Genomic DNA, 27,873 nt, shown 5'->3' with positions numbered 1-27,873 from the left:
AAATCCCGAGAAGTGAAATCTCGAGAAGGAGATTCCCGTAAATAAACATTTGTTATCTTGTAGTTACACACATCGGGAAGAGAACAATAACAAAAAAAAACCTTCTTATATAGGTTATCGCAAAAAAATGTGTTATCTCGTAAGTGTGTATCTAGTGTTCTTTTTTATCAATTCGTGTTTGAACATCTGTGAAAATGAAACTTCACCTTATAGTGATTATCGATTGGTGTTTGAAAAGCGGAAGCTCTACTCCATTATATAGGTGTATGTAGCAGTTGCATATATGAGACATTTACCAAGGAATCCTTCAAAGTAAGTCATTCTGCATATCAATGATATTTTTCGGAGGGTATAGCTATTTTAATGATCGATTTTATCGTCAAAAATACATTGTATATGTTCAGTGGCGTACTTACGGGGGGGGGCTAGTTATAGGGCTATAGCCCAGGGCGGAAAATGGAATGAGTGGTCAAGAAAATTAATAGGATGAGAGAAGGGTGACAAAATTTGTGTATATAATCATAGACAGTAAAACCTCAAATTCGCCTCTGCCTAGAGAGCGACCCAAAGGAGCTTCGAAATGAGTCGTGTAAACCAGGGCCATCTTAAGAGCATCATGGGCCCACGGACCAAGTGATTTTTCTGAGGCCCTTCCTGGCCAATTTTCGAAAAATTCAACTACTTCTCGTTTTTCTGAGGCCCCTCTTTCCTTGAGGCCCCCCAGGCCGTGCACGGGTGGGCCCATGCGTTAAGACGGCGCTGGTGTAAACCCTCTCACAGCCGAGTATTCTTCAGGTATGGGTCACGACCCAAAATTGCTTCGCAGCAGGGCCGGATCAACCATCAAGCAAAATAAGCACGTGCTTAGGACATCAGTACAAAAGGGGCACCACAAAAAAGATATCAAATGGTATTTTTTTTAATGTGCAACATCGATCATCCGATAGAAGATCCAAAAATTTTAAGAACACTTGATTGTATAGTTGAAGATCATTATCAACACAAGGATGGCACAAAAGATGAGAAACTAATAATATTGCAAACTGGACTTCACATTATTGCTGAGTTTTTCGATTAGCCTTTCACAATTTCCATACAAGTACGCCCAGGGCTGTCTCTTAACATTATCATACGCCCACGTACAAAGCGATTTTTCTGAGAGAGGCACTAGCACCTAGCTAAAAATTCCTACCTACCTATTTGCATATTTACTCTTGAAAATCGGAACCAGATCTAATTGTCACTTGACACCGCGAAGTGCCCAGATGGGCCCATGCAGTAAACCAAGTTATACACAATAAGGGCATGAATTTTATGGGTCATTAGTGGATCAACTGTGTATTTTGATCTATAGAAGTGAAAGAAATGCTACCAGGTGTAAATTACTAACATAGGAATGTACCTAATAGAAAAAAAATACCCAATATAACGGTGATTTATCAGAAATAAGATACCTATTGGCAGGCCCGCAAATGGGTACTTGGTTAGCCGGGCACCTCCCCCCTCGTAATGCTGCAGGATAGGTTAAATGGTTAAATTTGTGCCCCTTTTGCTATGCTCCCGGGACACCAAACCCGCGTGCTTCGCTCCCCCCCCCCCACTAGTTGCGGCCCTGCCTATTGGTAATATTATGGCCATTCTAAGATTCAATGGTTTCTCCTTGGAGTGTTGTTACAGCCTTTATCTCATCAACCGTTCGTCGTAGTGGTATGGTTCTAATTTTATAAATTCTCAAAATGTGACCAGAAATCACCCTGTACGAGTTTTGAGAATGAAAATACAAGTTCACACAAAATAAAAAAAATGTAAATTTTTATACGACCCCCCCCCCCCCCACGTCCTCTAACTTTCAATTACAGTTGTTGCTCTTTCGCTTCTGGGCCCAACAAACAAATTACATGTTTTTAACTGCATTATTCCTGAGATGTTTAAATTCAAAAATCGGAGACAGGTCTGGGCTTAGGAGAATTTCGCGGCAGAATGCAAAAAAAAATTTTACGGCCCCTCTAAAAAGTTTTTATGTAGATGCTCCCCGACTTACAAACTTTTCGAGTTACAAACATAAATCTTAAAGGGGGAAATTTGTTTTCAGAAAAACGCATTTTATTGCACTCATTTTTTCATTATTTCAGGAAGGCGTTGATAGTCAGGATCGTAATCAAACACGATCCATTGAGAGGAAATGACATTTAAATTAATTTTACAAAATTCATAACTTATTAATAATAATTAGTGGGGGTCCACCTGCTGACACTTCATCGTGACTCGAATCCTATTGAACAGACATAAATTTTTGCCATACTTTTTAAAGCGCTTCATCATCTCTTTATCAAATACACGTTGCAATTCGATAACTGATCATTTTTGAGAATTTTCTATTGCTGTTTTTGTTTAATTAATGTAAATTAATAGAAGTAAAGGAATCAAGTACTGGAATTCCATGACCCCCACAAGGGTGGGGGCTGACAGGCAGAATCGTCTTAAGAGCAAGCGTCATGGGCCCCGAGCCAAGGAATTTTTTGGAGGCCCTACCTGAAAAATTCTCGAAATATTCAACTACGTCTCGTTTTTCTGAGGCACCTCTTCTCTTGAGGCCCTTCGGGCACTGCCCACGGGGGGGGGGGGGAGGAGAGCATACGTTAAGACAGTACTGCAGGCATCCTCCTTTTCCAGTTTTGAATCTGGTAACCCTATCTGGAGACCACATAATCCGTATTTTCACTTATTTGTTCGATCATCCATATTGTCCGAATTTTTTTTCTGGAAAGAAATAATCATTTTTTCTACATATAATCGATTATTGCGAATATTCAAATTTTGTTACCGAAATTTTCGTCTCATAAAAAAAATTTTTATGAGAAAAAATAACAAACTTCTCTGTTTTTTTCACCATCGCATGAGTTACCTGAAATTTAGAGGTTAGATGACAGCACCGACAGTATATAAATCAAGACTCAGAGGTTCTGTCGTCTGCTTCTCTTCCAGGTTCCTTGTTTTGGACGTCTCCTTGTGTCCTGAAAAAATTACTGAACTGGCAGTTCGAACTTCCAGTTTTGTTTGTGAGCTTTGTTTGTAGGGAACCGAATAAGCCGACTTCTTGTCTGTCGTCTGCTCATTAAGAAGTTCTTTGTTCTAGACGCCTCCTTATGCTCAAATAAAATAACCGAACTTTTAGTTTGAATTTCCAGTTCAGTTTATGAGCTTTGTTTATAAGGAACTGAGCGGAATAAAGAATATAGTTTTTTTTACTTTAAACTGCAGCATCACCACACTAGTCACTTTTAAATTTGATATTAGATGGCAGCACATTACCATAGAGTGGAGTGCGGAAAAATTCACTTCTTACCTGTCGTCTGCTTGTTTGGAGGTCTCCTTGAGTCTTGAAAAAATAACCGAACTGGTAGTTTGATCTTTCAGGTCCATGGAGGAAAGAATAACAGGAGGTGACATCAGGAAAGAAAATTGAAGCCGTTGTGGCAACCCTCTGGGCTGACGAGTAAGCCCAAACAAACCGCTCTTTTCCCTATACTTAACATGTGTTTTGCCGGATCGAATTCTCTTAAAATATTAATAACTAAATGGATTTAAGCACCATGACCATTTAATGCGTCTTCAGGTAATCTACATGATCCAATAAAGGGGAAAAATAAAATCTTATCCTTATATAAGGGGTTGTTATATTATTAATTTATTTTTGAAAAAGGGGAAGATCACTCTCGACTCGTCATAAGTTTTTAGTTCAGTGCCTTCAATTTATTTTAAAAATTTGATGCATCACATTAATGTCTATGGGAATACGATTAATTAAAATAATATGAAGCTGCAATTTCATAATTTTTTTCTTTGAACTGTTTATCTTGCCTTTTTGTTTCGTTCATCATTATGATAGATCCGGGACATTTCCAAAGTGTTTCAGGCCCGTGGGCGCTCGTCTTAAGCTTTACATGAGGAATTTTGATTTCTGAATCAGTTCTGAGGTGCTCGAGCACCTTCTGACAGGGCCGTAGCTAGGATTTTTGCCACCCGGGGCAAACATGATTCAGCCGTCCGGGGCAAACAGCATTTTGCAGCCCCCGTGCCTCAAAGTACTGGAAGTGCTCGAACGTCGTCCGCCACTGTGTATTTATGGTTTTGCTGCCTGTAGGCTGTACGAATTTCGCCACCCTTCTTCCGTTCCGCTCTCATACTCTTGAATACGTATTACTGGAAATATATGCCGCCCATCCGAACTTTCCGCTATGTAGATGTATTGAGAAAAAAATATTAAAAAATAAGAAACTTTTTTTACGAGCCGCGATAAGTCATCTTTCTGGCCTATAGTATTTAGAAAAATAATCTGGGCTGTTTTTTTCTCTTCATTTTGTACCAATTAGTTTTCTTTTAAAGTGGTATGTGTACGAAAATTTGACAAAAAAGTTTCGAATTGAATTCTAAATTGAAATCTAAAATTGTGTCTGTGTTCGAGTTTTTGCCTGGAATGGAGAAATATTTCTACAATATTTTAATACAAACAGATGAAAGGCATTATATATGCTAATGCTTTCCGCAAAAAAAGTCAGATTTTTTTCAAACACCGCTTGTTCAAGTGTCTTTAAACATTGTATTTCTCTGAACACTGAGGTATTACATGTTTTGGCATAATTTTTTTAAAATTAAAATGCCGAGAAGAAATTTTGTGGCACAAGATATGAGTAAATTTTGGTTATTTTTGCAAAAGGTTCCATGTTGTTGAAGTTAATATTAGAAAACAAATAACAACTAAAATTGTAAAAGTTCTCGTTCAATTGTATAAATATATCCAAAGAATTTGAGGGGGGGGGAATCTAGCACCTAAAGTGAATAGTAAATTTTTAAATGATTTTTAAAAACGGGGATGTTTCTCATAGGAAAGCATGGGAAGCCACGGTTTGTTTGGGCTTACTTGGTCCCTTTAATAGAGCGATCACTGGCTTCATCTGGCAACCCAGATTTCCCATGCTTTCTCAACAGAGGCGCTGGTCGCGTCACCTCCTGTTATTCTTTCCTCCATGTTTCAGGTCAGTTTATAAGCTTTGTTTATAAGAAACAAAGCTGAATGAAGAATTTAGTTCTTTATATCCGAGCTCCGTCATCACCACATAAGACACTTCTGATTTTGAAAGTAGATAGCAGAACCAACAATATTTTTAAAAATGCATGTCTTAAGTATTCTTTAGAGTATTAAATTAATTTTAATTCCCTTAAAATTGTTAGTGCCATTGTCAAAAAAAACTGCTACTGGCGGACGGCGTAACGTTTCGAGTCACCCGGTATATACGGGACTCATTACTTCCTAGATACAATATCTATAGGACGTACTGGCCTAGTCGGGAAGACGATGCATTTATCGCACCCACATCCTGCAGCAGGGGTCCCTAGGCTGGGAGCTTTTTTGGGGATAAAGAATTTATAGTATGAAAAAAAAAAATTATAAGAAATTAGGCTGAAGCCTTTCAGCCCCCACAGAGGCCGTGCGACCTGTGCAGCCACATGGGGCACCTTCCTACGAAAGGATGCCAAATCCGAGGTGGAAGGTAAAAAAAAAAATTTGTTGAGCTGAGAAACGTCATCCGGGGGGGGGGGGGGACACCAAAAATAGATCCCGCATGGGCAGAGATTCCTTTTTCTTTTCTGCCCCTACCCATTGGTACATCAAGGCCACCTCAAGACCATCGTAGACCACAACTAGAGGTTTGGTCAGCTGTGCCAAGCAAGCATTTTGGCATCCTCTTGCAATGTTGAAGCAGAGATTAAACGGTGAAATTTGTTCAAGCTATATAAGTAACTCTTTTGATCACTCACTGACCTAGTGACCTAGTCCCTTGCAGTACGGGCAGAGGTGGATTTATTGAGGTTTATACAAATTTGCCACCCTTTTTCTCATTCTACTAACTTTCTTGGCCACTCATTCCTCAAATTTGCCACCCCCCCCCCCGGTCTATAACTGGCTGAATACGCCACTGTCGACACCCTTTATTGTGAACAGCATAGTGCTCTAAAATAAATTAAGAAAGTACCAGACGTTATATATTTGTCTAAAATAATCAGCGTAACGAACCCTATAATAAATGTGCATTTCATTTCTTAAGTGCATGAGGCCTTCAAGATCAGTAATATGACGTAATACCACGGTGGACGCTGGAATGTCTGAAAATTATAGAGCGGGTGGGACCAAAGCTGACCTAGATTCACACCTGGAGGTAGGCAGTGACGTATTTACTGTGCGGGGGGGGAGGGGTTGTTAGCGTGCTGTATCGGTTGGCAAGTTCAGAGAGGCCGGAACTTTGAGGAATGGAAGAAAATCAGTAGACTGGGAAGACTGTGGCAAAATTTGCATAACCCCTAAATAAATCTGCCTCTGCCGAGACAGTAAGGCAGTAGGGTAGTGAGTGACTTAGAGCGTGAGCAAGCACGTGAATGAACGAAAGAGTGACCTACAGAGTTAAAGACTTGGTCATTGAGTGACCTAGGGCGCGTGAAAGTATGTGACTGATAAAAAAAAAAACTAAATAGAGTATGTGTAAACGTATAAATGATCAAAAGATTGACCTATAAAGCACAAAACTATGTCAGGGAGCGACCAGAAGAGTGGCCTAGAGCATAGTCTCCCAAACTTTTTGTTCCATCGCCCCCTTCATCAGAAATTTTTTCCTCTCATCGCCCCCAACTAAGTAAACCCATAGGATCCTATGTTAAATCAGTAGGTTCTATCGCTCCCTTGGACCATTCCATCGCCCAACAGGGAGCGATTTCGCCCACTTTGTGAAACACTGGCCTAGAGCGTGTGCAAGTATGTGAGTGATCAAAACAGTGCAAATATGTGTGTGACCAAAACAGTGTGCATACATATGAGTGGTCAAACCAGTGCGCATACATGTACATGTGAGTAACTAAAACGGTGTGCATGCATGCGAATGACCAAAACAGTGTGCAAGCATATGAGTGACTAAAAGAGTGACTTAGAGAGTGAGAGCATAGGAGTGACCAAAAGAGTGACTGCTTTTAGTCCCTTGAGACGGGTACAAGAGAGAAGGAGAGACCTTGAGAACGGGAGAAGGGCGGCAAAATTCGTGTAGCGTCCGCAGGCGAGAAGAAAATAAATGCGCCTCTGCAGGTGGAGCTCGTAGGGATTTTTAGGTTCAAGTCGGTTTACAGATTGTCCGACAGGTCCTTCTCCTGGATGGATCTGACCGGCCAGAACCAAGGAAAAAAAATAATATAAGTAAATTAATAGAAGAGTCAGCCTCATCACTGGGTGTGCAGACAAATAAATCCTGTTGATTACGGCCTTGACGACGTTTGCTGACAGACTGCAATACAGTATTTCAAAAGGAATGCGCGCGCGTGTGTGTGTGATGTTGGTCTCCTTGAACGACCTGGCTTTTATTTTTATTTTGGGGAGGTTGTACGATCATGTCTTGTATTCAAATGAAAAGACTCGTTCCAGCGGCCTTCGTAGTTTATTCCGCCGCCATAACAACAATTTATTTACGTTTTCACATGATCCGCACCTCCTCAAACAGGAAATGCAAGCCAGAAAAAACCAACTAATTGGAATGTCAACATGATTTGCCAATAAATCTACCGGATATCGATAATCGCCTGTAGAATTCTGAAGGTGTCTACTCTTAAAAGTGTAAATTGTTTTCTGTGAGTCTGTTTATTGAGAAATAGGTGGCATTCAATGTCTTTACCCTCTGTGTGTATGTATAGTAGGTGAGTGATGCCGAGTCTTCGTCTGACTGAACTGATACGGAAGAAGCGGGATGGAGGACGCTTAGATCCCGATGACATCCAGTTCTTCATAAGGTGCGTTAAGGGACTCGGGCCATCGACGAGGAGCATCGACGAAGACACGTCGCCAGAGCCTGCAGCGGATCTAAGTCAAATTGGTATGAGGTATTATCTGTTATGAGTATTATAATAGGCTATATTTATATCAACTATTAGCCGCTTCGTATGTTGACGATAAGTTTGAATGATCTGTATTAGATGTATATATAGGCGATAAATATGGTAGCCCTGTTTCGCACGTTACAAAAAGGAAGAAAAGTAAAGAAAGAAAGAAAAAAAAAAGCGATAAAAGACATCCCACACCTGTGCCGTGGAGAACGAGAGAGGGGAAGCTTAGGAAAACAGGGAGGGCGGAAGCAAACACACAATTTTGTTTCATAGGGTCACAATAAGCTTCGCGATGAGGGAAAAAACAAAGGAAACAGTCAATCCCATTTTAAAAACACCGTTTACTACACGTACCGTTTGATTAAACGGGATGTACGCTCACCGTACTTGCAAATGGGGCTTTTTTCCGGATATAGTTATATCCGAATCACCACAATTGCCACAATGGTGGTCGACTAAAGTTGATTTTCTGTGGTTCTCAACGTTGATACGCAAATGTGAGAATTCTCATCTCCCCGTCAGAAAGTCTCGCCACAGAGAGCAACAGCCCTACAAAGATAAAATTATTCAATCATTACACTTCAGTCATAGTGAGGAAAGTTAGTGGCAGATTGCAGCACTACACATAACAAGCATTACACAGAAAAAAAAACCATTCTTTTTATTTCTTGTAGATGGCAGCGGTGGTTCCAGAGTAACAACAATAATATGCCATACTAGCTATAATATCAGGCGCTTGGCAACATTTAAGAAGTTGCAAACCAATGTAAAGGCACATACATATCTGAAACGCATTGTTGAGGAACGATATGGTAACCAAAGTAAGCATTCCAAAAGTAATTGTTGAGGCCCAAGAATCATTGTTGCCTGACTGTCCCCCCACCCTATTGCAGGCATTTGCCCCGCTCTGACAAAATTTAAAATAGCCTATCGTTCAAGTCGCGTCCATAATGCATAATTTTGCTACGATCAGTTCAAAATTTTAGATTTGTATAGCCAAAGCCATAGCTGGGGGGGGGGGGGGTCTGTCTTTCTTTCTTTCAAACCGAGCACAACTCAGGTCTACCACCATCTATGGGCGATTTACTACCTAGTGAGTTGTGCCGGAAGTGTAACCGTGCGTGTACCTAACAGTCTGAGTGCGTACGTAGTGTTGTGTTTGATTTTTCCGTGCCGCCATCTATATTTCAGAAGTGAAGCGAGTGATGTGTTATGATTGTATTGCATTTGTACTATTTGTAGGTCTGTTGCTCTCTGTGGCAAGACTTTTTTAAAGGGGGAGATCGGCTTGCATTCGTGCCTTGAAGTTGGGAATCACAGAAAACCAGCTTTAGCCGACCACCACTGTGGCGACAGCGTCCACCACTGGATGGCGCTGTCCGCCTAATAGGGAAAAGAGCGCGCCTGCGCGATGGTGGAACTGGACTTGGACTTTTGCCGCTCAAACGAGACAGTCACGCGGTTCACTCGTTCTTGTAGGTTCTGTTTATTTGTTTAATAAATGTTTAATAATATCTCTGAATCGCAGAAGGAAGTGTTTGTCGTCAACCGCCTTATTCCTTCTACGACAAGTGGTGACCCGACCGATCTCGAACGCTCTTCTGCTCAATTTCCATTCCGCCTCCACCGTTACCTACTGTCATGGCGACGAATGTGAAACTGCCACCCTTCCGGAGCCGCGAACCTGAACTTTTCTTCAGCAGCGCAGAGGCATTGTTCTTCATTCACAAGATCGAAGATGATCTCACGAAGTTCCAACTCATCATCAGCGCGCTTGGCCCAGACGCGGTTGGGCGGCAAAAGTCCCTAGTCCAGTTCCACCATCACGCAGGCGGGCTGTTTTCCCTATTAGGCGGACAGCGCCATCCAGTGGTGGACGCTGTCGCTACTGCGCGATGGTGGAACTGGACTTGGACTTTTGCCGCTCAAACGAGACAGTCAAGCGGTTCGCTCGTTCTTGTAGATTCTGTTTATTTGTGTTTAATTGTTTAATAAATGTTTAATAATATCTCTGAATCGTAGAAGGAAGTGTTCGTCGTCAACTCCCTTATTCCTTCTACGACAGGTTCGAACCCGGGACTTGGCGACGCGAGTCCGTCACTATGACCACTCGACTACCACAGCGGCACTTGGGAGGTCTGATCCTCCCCGCCCCCCCCGAAATGTGGAAAAATTACCAAAAAAGGGGGGAAAGAGGACCAAATCTATTGTTCTATCACTTTGTCCCCTCCCCCCAAAGGAAATTTCTGGCTACGGGCATGGAGAACATACACACACACACACAGAAAACCAATTTTTCAGATTATCTTTAGGTTACACGAAAAAAGGACGTACCACTTCCTCGTCCTTGACGACGAACCAGTCCTCAATCCATTTGCACACTCTTTCTACATTCGTTTACCATTCCATATCATTATACATTGATTTAAAAAAAAACAATTTTTTAAATAAGGTGCAAACGGATTATTCCGCTCTCGGTAATGGGGACGACGACGACGACAATTACAATTTCACGGATTATTCCGCTTCAGGGGTGACTGAAGACGTGTGAGGCATATTTTTGGCCGTCTTAACAGCAAGCATTACAAGCGATTTTTCTGCCCCCCCCCCCACCTGTGGCTAGTAATATTCACCTACAATTTACATACTCACTGTCGAAAATTTGAGCAGATATCATTTTCATCATACTCATAATATTATGAGTATGATGAAAAATGTAATGCACCTGAGGCTCCCGGGATGTGCCCGGATGGACCCAGACGGCGCTGCGTGTAAACCGTATCAAGAAATAAAGAAGTCCTGTGAAATCACGCACCCATGCAGAAGTATGCATTTAATATTGTAAAAGATAGGGCAAGGATATGGTACTTGAATTCTTGCCAAAAGACTCTCTCATTCGAATGTATAATTTCACGACAGGTGCCATGTTGATGGCCATTTACATGAATGGCATGGACGGCGAAGAAACTAGGAGTTTGACGACCGACATGAAGAACTCCGGTTACGTTTTTACTTGGCCTGAAGAATGGAAACACCTTGTAGTGGACAAACACAGCACAGGCGGCGTTGGCGATAAGATCAGCTTGGTTTTGGCGCCGGCATTGGCTGCCGTTGGTCTAAAGGTTTGTCTTTCAACCTAACAATCATACATATAAGCAGTATGCTATATATACAGGATCATCTTAACAACATCATGGACATCCCTAATAAGTCTGACACAATTGATGTCGACTGCTATGCAAGGTCGTCAGAGGACTGGCTCTCCGGCCGTTCTCGGATCAGCCCATGCGTTAAGATGGCCCCCAGTGCTGTACCTTTAGCTGTTGACGTCATCGATTATTCCATGACACAAATAATAAGCGCAAGTTAACAAATAAATAACAATTTTATTAAATTAACTTAAAAGCGAAATTGTAAGGGACCGACGGTTATAACAACAAGAAGCAAACTTTGAGAATATTATACAGGTACATTAGAGCCTCGCGGACAGACACAAGAGTGCGCGAGACGACTCGACAGCCAGAGAGGGTACTCGCGACACAACAGCTATCTCGGGGATTATTGCGTCGCCACAGTACCCCCCTCCCACACGTAGATCAAAAGCTCTCCTAAAAACGGATTACGGGCTTGATTTTTCGGCCAGATTTTGTATTACATGAATTAGGTATGGGGGCAAGGCCGTCTTAAGAGCATCATGGGTCCCCGGGCCAAGTGGTTTTTCTGAGGCCCCCACCTTGCAAATACTAGAAAATTTCAACCGGGTCTCATTTTTGTGAGGCACCTCTTCTTCTTCTGAGGCCCCCGGGCCGTGAGTATGGGAACATCAACAACACTGGGAAAGAAAGACCTGTTGGATCTTTGGTGGATATATGCGGGCTTTATGGAAACGAAAACTTTCTTATCATTAATTGGTATGCAATTTCTTTTTTTGAAACACGAACCACCAGTAGGGTAAGGGGGCCATTATTAGATCTTTTGTGATCTTTCCTAAAGGCGATCCTGCGTACATCTCTGATTGGATTGTCCTTAGATATATACATAGGAAGTTTGACCGTCACTGTCTGACACTGCTGTAGTGAACTTTGCTACGAATGCTGCACGCGGGAAATGTTTTTCACATGATTATAGACTGAACACACTCTATATATGTTTAGCTTGTTCTTAAGTTTATTAATTACTGGTTTGAGTAAAGCATTAATTGAAGGAGTGGTATAGATTACCGTTGCCATAGTTGGTGCGAAGTACCGAGCATTGAGCCCTCGTCTTCTTCATGGTTTCTGTAAGTATTCCAGAGATGTTGATCGGTCAATGGCAAGATGGTTGCTTAGAAACAACCATTTGAGTAATTTGAGGCAATTCCTTTCTATTTGGCTATCGATGTCATTAATGGAATTATTGCGAATGTGTGTCTGGTCTTGGCTAGCCAATAAATTACCTATTCTTTTTTCTACCGAATGCGAAGTGGGTCCCCCCCCCCACACACGTGATCAATTATATTTCGGGGGGGGGGGGAAATCGCAAATAAATACACCAAACGTTTGATTCTATTTTAATATCCCACCAACGCACAAACCAGTTGCTTTCACAGCAGCTTTCCGTCATTCAAGGAAATTGTTTTCACGAGTATAAGCTTCTTTGCTAGTCCTGCAAATCTCATCGCAGCTTGTTTTCTCGTTCACTCGGTGAACCACATCGCACCCCGAAAATCGCAAATCCGAATCCCTCCCCCCCTTCTCTCCCTATCGATGCTATAGTAATACTTGAATGGCCCTTAACTCTTCCTCGAAGTAAAACGTGTATCTTCCATTAGGTACCCATGATATCAGGTCGAACTCTGGCTCATACTGGAGGGACCCTGAACAAAATGGAGTCCATACCCGGTTTCTGTGTGGAGCAAACTGCAGAATCAGTCGTCGATCAGGTGCGGGACATCGGTTGCTGCATCATTGGCCAAACGGATGAGATAAACCCCGCTGATAAGACCATCTATCGGATCAGGGATATCACTGCCACAGTTGGACAACCTTCGCTTATCACAGGTATGCATACCCGCAACGAATCTGTCCTGTAGGGGCTTTCCTACAGTTTGCCGAATCTATTTTCTAATAAAGTTTGAGCCCGGAAATTTCGCCGCCGACATTTCGCCTGCCCCGAATGTATGAGTGACTTACTGTATGAATAACCAAGTAAGTAACTGACTGTGTGGATGACCAAGTGATGGTGAATGACCGTATGAGTAAGTGTAATTGACTGTATGGTTGAGTGAATGACAATATGGAATGATCAAGTGAGTGACTGTATGAGTGTACACACTCACTTGGTCTCTCACATGGTCACCCACCCACTCACTCGTTCACTCATACGGCCTTCAATTGGTCACTCATTCATTGAGTTGGCCATTTCATATGGTGAAACCTACCCACTTACTTGATCACTAATACTGTCACTCACTTGGTCACACATACGGACACTCAATTGGTAACTTACCCACTCTTTTTGTCACTCGCACGGTCAAGGCAAGCAAAATTTTGGGAGGGGGGGGGGCGAAATGTCGGAGGCGAAATTTCCGTTAAACGTTTCAGCCACTATAGAAAAGTATGAATCGCTTTGTGGATTTTCCAGCGTCAATAGTTTCAAAGAAGTTGGCGGAAGGATTAAGCAGCATAGTTTACGACGTCAAGTTCGGCAAAGGATCCATTTTCGGGACGGAAGAAGAAGCTCTTGACATGGCAAAGAGGCTGGTAAGTTCCAATTCAGTTTAGGTTTGGCTCCTTTGCCAATGACTACTGCGTGGTAATCCGTTATTTGATTTCCGATCACATATGATGTGTCTTTTCACTTTCTGTACGGAAGGTGACGGCTTCATGCCACGACACCAAATCCTGCGCATTATTCACCGCGATGGGAAGTCCCATCGGGCACGAAATCGGCAACACGCGGGAAGTCTTGGAGTCCGTTTGGAGCTTGAAAGGCGCGGCTCCCGTCGACGTACTTGAGCTGGTCAAAGAATTGGGTATGCGGAATACTTTCTCATTTTGTTGATTTGTTTTTGGTTTGTCTATTTTGGCTACATTACGGGGTGAATTTCACCTAATTTGCCAAACGAAAGGACGCGTTAGACAGAGCCCAAGTTTAACAAAAAAAAAAAAAAACACCACAACAGCTCTTTCAAATAACTACCGTTTTCAAATAATGGTGGAAAGTGCGTCAAATCTAAAAAAATCATAAATTTATGAAGTTCCTGAAAGACCTGCACTCAAACTAAGCACGTGTTCGGAAAGAGCAGAAAAAAATCTTATACGGTGGCACCATTTCCCATCGTAATCAGGGTCGCAATTGGATACTTTGTCAGCTGGGACAAACACATTTTGAAGCCTAGTGGAAGGAGCATTTGAAGGGTGAATTTGACCCTTCCCTCTGGTCCACCGCCCGGGGCACCAGACCCTCCTGCTCTCCCCATCCCAGTTACGGCCCTGATCGTGATATCTGGGTTTAATGGCGAGCTCCAAGAGCTGAAAGATCATTTTGATCATTTTTGTCGCACCACGGTCATTTTCTGCACACGAGGGCTAATTAGACCGGGACCTACAATTTATTGCCGATTCCGAACGACAGGCTTGTTTTTTATACTCATCTAGAGGTTGGTGCGCTAACCCCTCGATGGGGGACTCCCTGCGGTAGCAATTTTTGCTGCGGTCAAGTCGCCGTTTTTTGTTGTACCCCTGTGTCAGGAAAGTTTTCTGACAAGGACGAACCGGGTATCGAACTCGCGACACCTCTAAACATCCTTTGGTACTTTAGGCGAGTATCTTATCGACCGGGCTACCGCGCCCCCAGCTGAAAGATTGGCGAAATACAAAATGGAATTGTCGCCAAAATTTGTAACCGCCAATTCCGAATGTCTACTTCGGCGAATGCCGATTTCAGTGATGTTATTGTAAACAAAAGGTTAAATTTGTCCTGAATTGTGTAAACACCGACATGGTTTATTGCAGGCTCTTGCGAAAGCTCGTGGAATGGACAAATTTTGGGCAAATTTGATCGATTGTGGCTAGATGGATGTTTGCGAAAGTGGCGGTTAAAGATTTTGGTGGCAGTTCGATTTTGCACTTCGCTAATCTCGCAGCGCTTGTAGCTCGCCATTAAATCCAGATATTCTGATGGATGTGCTTAGTTTGCGTTCAGGTCATTCAGGAACTTTCAGGTTTTTCAGATCTGACGCATTTCACTTCTATCCACCTTAACTCAAAAACGGTAAGAGATAGGACAGAGTCGCTATTGCGTTTTATGTTCCACTTGAGCTCGTCTATCACCCCCTTTTCATTCAACAAATTAAGTGAAATTCCCCCTGTACAACTGAACTGTACAATTTTAATATTGACACTCCCCAGATTCTATAATCAAATATTCACATTCTTCCAATAGATTCAATTGCTCCCGCAAATTGAAACCCTTTCTTGCATCCACAGATTGCTTCAAATATAGTTTTCTCCCCGTACAATTATTGATAAGAACCTCCTCCCATCAAATTCTGTAGACAGTACTTCAATCTCTGATTTTGTATGTAACCATCAATCACCTATGTCAAGCCCATCACCGCACCCTCTTGAATAGGCCTCGGCCAAACAATATTGCATAAATAAATAAGCAACTCTTAAGCTGTACATCTTGTATTAACAAGTGGAGAGCGACATTCATGTCATAAATAAGCAACTGCTTCGTGTCCAGTATGCCGTCGCGCTGTGCGACCTGTTTGACTGTGAGAGGGGAATTATTATTATTTGTATGATACATCTCTTTCTCTGTTATAACTGTGTATTCGTACCAAATTTCATTAAAATCTGTCCCCTACTTTTTCAGAAATTCGACATAATGTGCTAATTCTCTTAATTTTGCACACGAGTGTAGTAAGATTTATTATGTCTACCAAAGACGCGACGCTTAGGGTATTACGCATAGTCGCCGGTAAAAGTGATACAAATGCAGGGAAGTTTATGAGACTTATATTACCCCAACGTTCGGCGATTATGCGTAGTAAGCGGATTTATCACATTTACCGCTTAACGCATCCACTCTCTCTCTCATACGCTGCTTATAACCATATTGCATAGGCTTATTTTTTTTTAACAATTTCGTTTCTTGTCGTACTGAAGGTAGCGAACTGATGCTGATGACTGGTACGGAAGTTGAAAAAGACAAAGCCAAGATGAAGATCCACGACGTCCTGTCGAACGGAAAAGCCCTGAATAAATTCTACGGTATGCTGAAGCGACAAGGCGTCTCCGATGAGGTCGCGACAACATTGTGCTACGGAGATGATCCCGCAGACGCCTTGCCGAAATCCCGATTCACCACCGCAATCACTTATCGCGGACGTGATGGTAATAAGTAGATCCCGGATTATACGCATTCGCATATTTTGGCCTTTTTTTTTTAGCATTAATACATATAAATGCATAAAATCAAACAATTTTCAGTATAAGTGCATATATTTTGAAGATTTATTTAAGATCGCTCAATTTTTTTCAAATTTTCCAAATAAGTATTGTTCATAATATTTTCATAACATAGATTTTTTTCCCGCAGGCGAAATTTTGTGAATTAATAGATATTCATAAAGTATTTTACGAATATTAACCGTTTTATACAAATACAAATACAACGGCACAACAGGCAAAATGCCCAACGAGGTGGCTGAGAAAAAGATGCCCGTAACAAATATGGATGTCACATATTTCCAAAAAAAAAATATAGCAACCCAATTAAAAATGCAAATGCCAAAAATTATAATCAATATATACCCATGATAAAATACTATACAATGTTCATAAAGAATACTTATGGTTGTCTTATTCTAAGTATGGATAGCTTCTCGATTTACCCCAATTGTAAGGCTATTTCTAGAGATATGGCAAAGTGTTAAATTTCTTATTAGAAATAGCGTCGAAATTCTTTTGTTACTGCTATTTTCGTTATTGAGCAGCTGCAACAAACTGAAAATTAAAAAATGCATAAATAAAAAATATGTAGAAGTTATTTGCATATGCGGAGTATATATACATATATATATATATATATATATAGGAGGATATATTTTTCGTAAATGAAATACACATGTTCTAAAAAATAGAAAAGATGCATAAAGAAAGCAAACACATTTGCTTTTTTTTTGCATGGTGTTTTTTTAATGCATATTTTCTCATTTTTTATACATATTTCGGAATTTTTGACTTTTTCAAGGTTTCTAATGCATATTCTGGAGTGTTTAATGCATATTTTGGAATTTTCAATGCATATTTTGGAATTTTCAATGCATATTTTGGAATTTTCAATGCATATTTTGGAATTTTCAATGCATATTTTGGAATTTTCAATGCACATTTTGTATTTTAAGTGCTTATTTTTTGCATTTATAAGTGCATCTTTTTGCATTTTTAAGTGCATATTTTTGCATTTTTAAGTGCATATTTGCATATTTTTAGAGCATATTTTTCCCCTTTTTAGTGCATGTAATCCGGGCTCTAGTAATAAGATTCTCTCAACGTCTAATTTAACTTTATTGTATATTGCACTAATGAATCGTACATGCAACTCTTAAACATCCCTCTAGGAAACTTTCATCGGATTATTGCATGCCGGAAAGTTTTTTGATGTTAGGATCAGCCCGGGGCGGCAAATTTAAAGAATGAATGGCCGTAAAAAGAATTCGTAAAATGGGAGAAGGGTGGCGAAATTTGTATTAACCCTCAATAAATCCGCCTCTGCCGAACAGTAAAAGATTAGATCAGTGAGTGACCAGAAAAGTTACCTAGAGAAATTGCAATCACGTGAGTGAGCAAAAGAATGACTTACGGCCGTATTCACCAACGCAGTTTAAACTGCAATCGCATGTGAAAGGAATTGAAGATCGAAACGGATTGGTTAAATTGAGGATTTCAACCAATCCGTGTCGATCGCTAATCGTTTAACCTGCGATCGTAGTTTAAACTGCGTCGGTGATACAGGATATGGCTGATGCTTGAATTTTCGTGATTATGTAAATATCGTATTAAAAAGGTCTACTTTCTGACCAAAGCCTAACAGTACATGAATGAATGAACGCCGGACTTATCCCGTTCCCGAGATGTCTTCAAGACCAGGTTTATGGCAGTCTGGAACACTCCACGTTTGAGCGCAAAACAAATGAATAAATGAAATTAAAAAAACAAAAACAAAATATGTGTATAAAGATGTAAACAAAACATACAAACACACAAAAAATTTGGAATATACAGGGTGTCCTGTAAGCGCTAACGCGGCTTTTAACTCATCAACCGTCCGTCGTAGAGGGGTATAGTTTCTATCTAAAAAAATGCTCGAAAGGCGTACAAAAATTACCCTGTACCAGTTTTGAGAGTGAAGATACAGGGTGTAACAAAATAAAAAAAAAAATCTAAATTTTTATACGGCTCCCTTGTTCTCCAACTTTCAATTACAAAGTTGTTGTCCGGTCGCGTAATTCCATACCGTACATGGGATTTTTAACACGGGATGCACCTCATTGGCTAAGATCACTATTATGTCACTAAATCGTCACACCCGATCTCGACTTCGGAACTCGATGTAATGCGCATGCGTGACATATTTATTGCCGCGTTTTTCCGGCGACTGTTGGTTGGCGCCAATATACTGCCTGGCAACGTTTAATAGCACATATATCTAATTTTAGCTGCAGTCGCCGTGTGGCCGTCGGTGTAATGGTTACAGTACGGGGTTTGTGTATTGAAGATTGTGGGTTCGAATTTCAATGTAATCCCACTCGAATTCGTTATGTAATAAGGTTACCCGCGGTCTGTTTTTGGAATATCTAGTTTCAACTTACAAGTTTTGCCACATTTTCGGTTGTGGTGGCGACATAGTTGATATTTTCAGTCCGGGGGCAGGGACTCCCTGTAAAGGCCGAAGGAGCGAAGCGACGTCCGGCTTCTCTTCGATTTTTTAATTCGAATACTTCAGCGAATATTGCACTTGGAAACATGGAATTTTTTTCTTGTTTTCCCCAGGAGAGACCGGGCAACAACTTTCTAATTGAAAGTTAAAGAACGAGGGGGACCGTATAAAAATTTAGATTTTTTTTATATTTTGTTACACACTCTATGCTCACCCTAAAAAATAATTTTTGAACGCTTTTTGAGCATTTTTTTAAATTGAAACTACTTCCAGGACGAACGGTTGATGAGTTAAAAGTCGCGTTAGCACTTAAGGGACACCCTGCATTTCCCCAGGAGATTGGGTATCGTTGCGATTAAGCCTAACACTACAGCCGAAATCGACTGAATTGACTTTAAATCATTTCCTCGGCAGGTTACGTCAACGACGTCGATGCATCAGCGCTGGCGGTTTTTTGGAAATGGCTGTCCGAGAGCTCGTCCGATATAGACCTAACCGCGGGTTTGACGCTCATCAAACACGTCGGAGACGAAATACGCACAGGTAATTTGTAGAAATACAATTGAATCCCGTTTTAACGAATACCGTTATAGCGGAAATCTCGTTTTAACGAACACTTTATAATCCCCTAGATAATTTTACATAGAAACAATGCAAAAAAAAAAACTGTGTAAACTTTATAACAAAATTTCGTTATAACGAAGTGATTTCTGCGGTCTCTTGGAGTTCGTTATAACTGGATTCGACTGTATTACCGATTCTAAACAGTATATATTTAGGAATTACCTCCCTCACATCGAGTCCAAAATTACTTCTTTCGTCGATTTTAAGGGGTACACACACACACAGTGCACGCTGGTTTCCGATTCCGCGAGCATTCACTACGGATTGGTTAAAAAAACCAAAAATTTAGGTTTACAGCCAATCAGTAAGGGGCCGACTTGCAGAATTGAAAACCAGCCTAATATGTTCGTACCCTTAAGCTTCGTCGATTTCGAAACTATTTCTTCCGTCAATTTTGAAGCCTCGTCGATTCCGAAACTATCGTCAATTTTGAAGCCTCGTTGATTCCGAAACTATCGTCAATTTTGAAGCCTCGTCGATGCCGAAACAATTTCTTCCGTCAATTTTGAAGCCTCGTCGATTCCGAAACTATCGTCAATTTTGAAGCCGCGTTGATTCCGAAACTATCGTCAATTTTGAAGCCTCGTCGATTCCGAAACTATCGTCAATTTTGAAGCCTCGTCGATTCCGAAACTATCGTCAATTTTGAAGCCTCGTCGATTCCGAAACTATCGTCAATTTTGAAGCCTCGTCGATTCCGAAACTATCGTCAATTTTGAAGCCTCGTCGATTCCGAAACTATCGTCAATTTTGAAGCCTCGTCGATTCCGAAACTATCGTCAATTTTGAAGCCTCGTCGATTCCGAAACTATCGTCAATTTTGAAGCCTCGTCGATTCCGAAACTATCGTCAATTTTGAAGCCTCGTCGATGCCGAAACAATTTCTTCCGTCAATTTTGAAGCCTCGTCGATGCCGAAACAATTTCTTCCGTCAATTTTGAAGCCTCGTCGATTCCGAAACTATCGTCAATTTTGAAGCCTCGTTGATTCCGAAACTATCGTCAATTTTGAAGCCTCGTTGATTCCGAAACTATCGTCAATTTTGAAGCCTCGTCGATTCCGAAACTATCGTCCATTTTGAAGCCTCGTCGATTCCGAAACTATCGTCAATTTTGAAGCCTCGTCGATTCCGAAACTATCGTCAATTTTGAAGCCTCGTCGATTCCGAAACAATTTCTTTCGTCAATTTTAAAGCCTCGTCGATTCCGAAACTATCGTCCATTTTGAAGCCTCGTCGATTCCGAAACTATCGTCAATTTTGAAGCTTCGTCGATTCCGAAACTATCGTCCATTTTGAAGCCTAGTCGATTCAAAAATTAGTCCTTTCGTTTACTTTTGAAGCTTCGTCGGTTCTGAAACTAGTGCTTTCGTCAATTTTTAAGCTTTGTTGATTCTAAATTACTAAATAACAATAATATTCTGAAATTACTCCTTTCTTTTATTAGTTCTGAATTTCCATCTCAATTCTGAAATCAATTCCTTCATTAATTCAGAATTTTCATGAATATTCTGAAATTATTTCTTCCATTTATCATTATTTCGTATTAGTTTTCAAACCATCTCATCAATTCAAAAATTTTCATCAATTCTGAAATCATTTCTTTCATTAATTCTGAATGGGAAAAGTAGAACAGACAATTAACTTCTGTTGGGACCCAAGTGTGCCCCCTTCCCTAATCTTGCAATTAGGTGCATTTTAGAGGCAACGGTTGCTTCTTATCCATGTAATTACGAAATTCCCATGTAGAATAAAAATACAACTCACACCCCAATAAAGAATTTTACAGAAATATACAAATGCAGGAGCAATTTTCAGAAATATTCTGCATATACGTACACTGGTTTACGGAAATTGCGCCACCGACGTTTCGTCTCCGGTACATTTCGCCTGACCTGACCGTGTGAGTTACCAAGTAGCTGAATGACGTAGAGTAATCAAGTGAATGCGCGAGTGATCGTATGAGTGACCAATTGAAGAGGTAAGTGACCGTAAGAGGTCAGGTGAGTGGGTGCATGACTGTATGAGTGAACGAGTGGGTGGGTGACCATTTGAACGAGTGACAGTACGTGGCCGTATGGGAGACCAAGTGAGTGTGGTCACTTATACCGTCACTAACTTGGTCACTCGATCATTCACATGGTAATTCACTCACACACTTGCTTGATCACTCACTTAGTTAATCACTCGGTCGCTCATGCATTCAGGGCAGGCGATAGGTCCGGGGCGAAATATATCGGGAACGAAACATCGGAGGCGAAATTTTCAGATCCCACGCACACTGATATTTATTTTTACTTCACTGTATTTGTGTCCCAGGTGACGAATGGTTACAGATTCACCACAACTGTTCACTCGACGAAGGGCAACTAAATTCGCTTCACAAAGCGTTGGGAGTTTCGAATGAAAGAGCAGGTACAAGGAGAAGAGTTTACAAAAGAATACATTTCCACGAAGGCGAGATAAAAGTTGTCGATGTACTATAAGCAAAATTACTTCACGAAATTGTATTTTGTCGATTTTATAATACTGAGTCCTTAATCATATTTTTCTCAGTGTACATTGTAAAAAATGTTTGTAATAATCTTTATATATAAAATTGATTTTCCGTCTGTGTGTGTGCATGTTGTCTGTACAAATCTACAATTTTGGACCGATCGTTACCCAAATTTTGCATATATACCAAAAAGAATGCGACTTGAACAATAGGCTACTTTAAAAAGTTCGCCAGAGCATGGCAAATGCCCGAAAAACCGCCGGGAAACAATAGTTCGTGGGCCTAAAAAATGACTTTGGGAATGTTCACTTTGGTTACCGTGGATCCCCAACAAAGCGTTTCAGACATGTATATGCATTTATAATGAATGCTGCCAGTACATGGGGGGTTCACCCCACTAAGGAATTAGGTGGCATGGTGGTAAGATGCCCGTCTACCATCGTGAAGGTTATTGTTAGGGTCCCGGGATCGAACCCAAAGGAGGATATCGATAAGATATTTTCCCTAACGAACTCGGTGACCACTGATAGACAGCGCCTTCACTTCCATCTCACTAATGGCAGTAAATTGCAATATAGCGATATGGCCAGAGTTGGTGTTTGGTGAAATAGTACATGGGGGGGGGGGGTGAGGTAAACCTGGGTATTATAGCTTGGCTTTAATATTTGTGGCATTCATGTATATTTTTTTTTAATTTCAATTGCAATTAAATTCTCAAATCTGTCCGAGGACCACCTGTCCTATCATCGCGGAGCAAGGATTGAGAACCGCTGCTTTTTTAAGTGTATTTCGCGCATTGAACCAACACCCCCTATAGATAAGATCTTATCTATAGGGGGTGTTGATTGAACTCGAGTATTTATGGTGTACCGGTTATAACAAATATCGAATATAGCAAATGTTTTTCCTACATTCCTGTGCGATTTCGTTATATATCCGGGCTCGACTGTATTTCTAAAATTTTCAGTTATGTCATCTACATACATAAAATTGATTTCCTGTGTGTATGCTCTCTGGGGCCGTTCAAGTATTACGTCAGCAAATTTTTAGCCATTTTTGACCCCCCCCCCTTGGCGGCAAAATTTCATCAGCTCGGCCCCCATACCTCCAAACGCATATTGGTGGGATCAGAGACGTACGCGGGGGCGGGGCTTGTTGCTCACTCCCCCCCCCCACACACACAGGATGAAAATGTATTTTTTAATGCAAAATAATTTTTTTTTTTAATTGAAATTTTGGAAGAAAAAAACCTTTTATATGTTATAAATTTCTGTTAATTTCAATGCTATTTGATAAGTTATGAACTCGAAATTTCTCTTTACGAAATTTATTGCGACCCATCCCGTAAGCCATAGATTTTATGGTATAACTATAGCTTCTATCGCTGGAACATTCCATCGCCCACCAGGGGGCGATTTTACCCACTTTCGGGAACACTGCTCTAAGCCAGTGGTTCTCAACCTTTGGAAGCCCGCGGTCCGGTTTCATTCATTTTTGAAAGTGGAAGGCCCGGTCAAACACATGATTAACGGAACGTGAATGGGGGGAAAAGGAAACGGCAGATCGGTCACGGCCCAGTACCGGCCGCGGCCCGACGGTTGAGAAACACTGCTCTAAGCCATATCTGGATAACCCTTGGCTCAAGGACCAAATGTGGCCCTGGGGGTTTATCTGATGTAGCCTGCCCCCCAAACCTAATTTTGCAAAAATGAACTGAGCAGCACATTTACAGATCACTTAAGTGACCCGTGAAACAGTTCTAGAGCTTTTAAGCGATCCGTGGCACATTTAGATATTCCTTGAGTGACATGCGGCGCAGTTTTAAAGCACTTAAGCGGCCCACAGTGCAGTTCTACATCACTCGAGTATGTAGAAGGTTACCCGCGGCACATTCCCAGATTACTTAAGTGAACCGCAGCATGATTATGGATCACTTGAGTGATGCGTGGCACAAATTCCAGAGCGCTTAAGCGGCCCAGACACATTTCCAGATCACTTGGATCCGCGAAACATTTAGAGATCACTAAAGTGACTCTGTAGGGGACTTACTTATCAATAGGGAGAGAATGTTAGTTCAGGTGCCCACAAACTAGTGAAAGGTTTTTCCTCGTTTTCGGCACACTCAGTAAAGATGCCATTAAGAATATTTCATATTTTCATAAACGGGGTGGTTGATGACGTAAGCATCATCCAAACCCCTTCGCCGTCATTAAAAGCCAGCAAATCGGTAACCCCCTCCTCCCCATAGATGCTGACGTAATACTTGAATGACTCCTGTGCAAATCTGCAATTATAGACAGATTGTTATCCAAATTGTGCATATACATCAAACAGGACGCGACTTCAACGATAGATTACTTTAAAAGTTAGCCAGAGCTGTGCATTTTTCGTCCGAAAAATAACCGTCCAAACCATTGGCGTATGGAAGGGGATGGGGGGGGGGCAACCCCCAACCCCCCCGAACCGAGATTACAGTGTTATTTTGCGGAAAAAAATGTAAATCCCCCAGAAGGAAAAAATCTGAAACCCCCCCCTCAAGAAAATTCTGCATACGCCTATGGTCCAAACCGTCGAGCAACAATGGTTCTTAGGCCTGAGCAATGACTTTTGGACAATGTTTACTTTGGTTCCCAAGCAATGTGTTTCAGACACGTATATGTCTTTATAACGGTTTGTCACTTTTAGAAGCACCGGGTATTATAGCTACTTCACAATAACAGCGAAGGATATAAGAGTGTACATAATTATACAATAAATTTTTTTTATTCATATCGAATACATTTTACATATAAATACAAGTTGATATATTGTATTAAAATATATTCCAGAAAAATATATATAGCGGATGTCAGCTCTCGACATATCTTTCCTTGAAGAAAATATTGTTAAATGATCATGTTGCAACGAGTGTCTCGAACACTCGAAATAAAACATTACATTCACATAGATTCATATTATTAGTAACATGCACAGAAGGCACATGAGCTTCCACATAAGGTCCTTATTCACTTACAGCGGGATAACAATAGCTACATCATATGAGCAGTGTCTGGAATTTTTAGTTGGATTTGATGAACATGCAACTAATTTTGGCAGTGATTTTAGTGATCATATAAACAAGATTTTTAACTGAAATGATTTAAATTTATTGATTTGGTTTTTAGATGATAAAAATCCATTCATAGAATGGAAAAAAGGAGAAAAAAGCTGTTCAATCAACAAGTTTAGCGATACAGTCGAACCTTGTTGAGATAAACTAGTTTGATACAACTTTTCTCTTAATACAAATGCACGGTTCCCAGCAAATTCTTCTGGATTATTTCCCTGACAGAAACTGAAAAACATTTCCTTGGCTCTTCCTGACCAAAAATTTAAAACTTCCCTGCCTTTCCGTGATCAAAAAAAAAAAAAAAAAAATTAAATTTCCCCGACCACAACTTAAAAATTGATCAACCTGATAGAAAAAAATTGGAAATTTTCCTCAATTTTCCCTGATTAAAAAAAAAAAATTTAAAAATTTCTGTGACTGAAACTCAAAAATGACCTTGAATTTTCCTAACCAAAACTCAAAAATTTCCCCCGAACTTCTCTCACGAAAACTTAGTAATTTTTATCAGGTAAAGTCAGAGACATTTTTAAGCTTTGGTCAGAGAAAGTCAAGGAAATTTTTGAGTTCCAGTCAAGGAAATTCAGGGAAATTTTTGTTTTGGCTGGGGTTTTTTTTTTTTATCAGGTAAAGTCAAGGATTATTTTAAGTTCCTGGCTAAAAAATAAAATTTTCCCTGGATTTCCTTGACCAGAACTGAAAAACTTCCTTGACTTTCTTCTCTGACCAAAACTCAAAAATTTGCTCAACTTACCTTTTGAATTGGAAGGACCTTGAGGCCAGACAGGTGACCGAGATATTACATGAGCTTAACTCAACCTGACCCAGAACTTAAAAATTTCTATACACAAAACTAAGAAATTTTGTAACTTTCTCTTGATAAAAAGTTAAAAATTTCCCTTACCGAAACGCAAAAAATGTTCTTGTCTTCCCTCACCAAAATGAGAAAATTTTTGACTTTTCCTGACTCTGAAAAATTCCCTTGACTTACCGTCCAACCAGAGCTTAAAAACTTCCGTGACCTTTCCTGAATAAAAGCGAAAAATTTCCCTGACTTTTACAGACAAAAACTCGTACACTTCCTTGACCCAAACCTCTGAAAAAAAGAAATAAATATATAATTCAAAATCTTGACCTTTAAAATGTTTTTAGAGTTTCGATTCTTCCCCTTCACAGAATCTTTATAGGAAATACGAAATCCAGTTGGTATGAAATATCTTCAGTTTTTTTATCTTAATAAGGTTCGAATGTAGTAGGAAATATTACTACAGTAACATAATCAGTCAATATTTGAGTAAGTTACAGAAGCTTAAATTTATTTTAAATTTTTTTACAGTTTGAATGAATGACTCGAAGTTGATCATTTGTGAATTTTAATCAGTACAGAGCAGTGATTCTGAAATTGTATGGTTACGGCTCCGATTGGAGTCAACAAACTGTCAAGGGTGTCATGCAGGGTCAGATCAAAGATACTGATATGTGCCTACATATTAATTAGTTAAAATTGAGACTTTTCCCCGATTATTTGCTGTTACTGCGATAAAAGCATCCTAGGTATGTTAGGTCCATTTTTAGGTTTTCATCATACATTTTCCTCCTTGTATCAAAGAAATCTTTGGAATGTGCGAAATTTCTAGGTCATTATTATCATACCATTGAAATATATATTGATTTGAAATAAGCGGTGGGGCTATAGTTCCTTATAAAATTAAGCAGTTCCTAGCTGTTATATAGGAATATATATTTCACAGTGTTCCTCAGCAAGTTATGAAACAGTTTCTTTTAAACTACCGTTATGTTAAATTTATCATTAAAATTTTTTTTATAATCAATTTTATAAGAAATATTGGCTATACTTGATTCAAGCCTTCATAAACTTGAAGACGACGAGCTTTCATTAAATTGAATAATTAATTCTTCAGATCATTGGGATAATTTCTCACTTGTTTTGCTAGGTAATTTTTCTCAGCGCTGAGTTATTCCTATATAAGGCACCTTAACTCTTAACACAATATCGAGCAATAATGATCAAATTACAGTAAAAAGTCTGAGATGACAACAGCTCATTAATAGCAGGGAAAACTGTTTTAAAAACAGACTTCATTATAAGCGATAAATATTAATATCAGCTTGTAGACTGCGAAATCCATTGTAATAGCCAGATCTTCATTATATCTGACTTTTACTGTACTTACAAAGAAATACTATACAAAGGAGAAACCTTGATAACGAACACTCCCCACTAGCAGACACCTCCTGTAAAAAGGCACTTTTGAAGTCTATACAACATAGCTTCAATTTATTATGCTATATGTTAACGGACCATTAGCGAACAAAAATTTTGGTCCCATGGTGTCTGTTATCAAGAGGTTCCACTGTAATTTACGTTGATTGCAGCATTCAATACAAAAATTATATTTCCGCCAATACCAGGGTTTGACAAATCCCATGGCACCAGGTTGCTACAACAACTAAATTGATATTGATGCCAAAAATTTTCTGTGTGATTACTACCTCGGGCAAAAGAAATATACCTGGCTTGTAAAATATTTGGTTCGTGTCTAGATTTTCTTTCCTGCGCTTTCAAGTCCTGGTCAATACATTTTCTTTCTTTGTACATTCAATAAATTTTTATACAGTCAAATCCCGTTATAACGAACTCCAAGAGACTGAAGAAATAACTTTGTTATAATGAAATTTCGTTAAAAAGGAATTCCAGGTTTCCGTATTGCTCCCATGTAAACTTATCTGAGGGATTGGAAAAGTGTTTATTAAAACAAGATTTTTTTCGCTACAACG

General features: G+C 40.2%; 1 protein-coding gene across 1 annotated transcript; it reads left to right on the top strand.

The window, feature by feature from the left end:
- Positions 1 to 180: 180 nt before the first annotated feature.
- LOC149070053 (thymidine phosphorylase-like) lies at positions 181 to 22,083 on the top strand. The gene is made up of 9 exons (XM_089249481.1): positions 181 to 312; positions 7,732 to 7,910; positions 10,840 to 11,042; positions 12,731 to 12,959; positions 13,543 to 13,661; positions 13,774 to 13,933; positions 16,074 to 16,301; positions 19,264 to 19,392; positions 21,791 to 22,083. Exons 2-9 carry the CDS (start codon positions 7,742 to 7,744, stop codon positions 21,955 to 21,957), a joined length of 1,404 nt encoding a protein of 467 aa, XP_089105607.1. The 5' UTR covers positions 181 to 312; positions 7,732 to 7,741; the 3' UTR covers positions 21,958 to 22,083.
- Positions 22,084 to 27,873: the final 5,790 nt, after the last annotated feature.

The sequence above is a fragment of the Pholcus phalangioides genome, unplaced genomic scaffold (genome assembly GCF_987345545.1).
Source record: "Pholcus phalangioides strain wild (caught in Gottingen) unplaced genomic scaffold, Ppha-v1.0 ptg000022l_1, whole genome shotgun sequence".
NCBI classification, from domain to species: domain Eukaryota; kingdom Metazoa; phylum Arthropoda; class Arachnida; order Araneae; family Pholcidae; genus Pholcus; species Pholcus phalangioides.
This window is presented reverse-complemented; position numbering and strand designations above follow the sequence as displayed.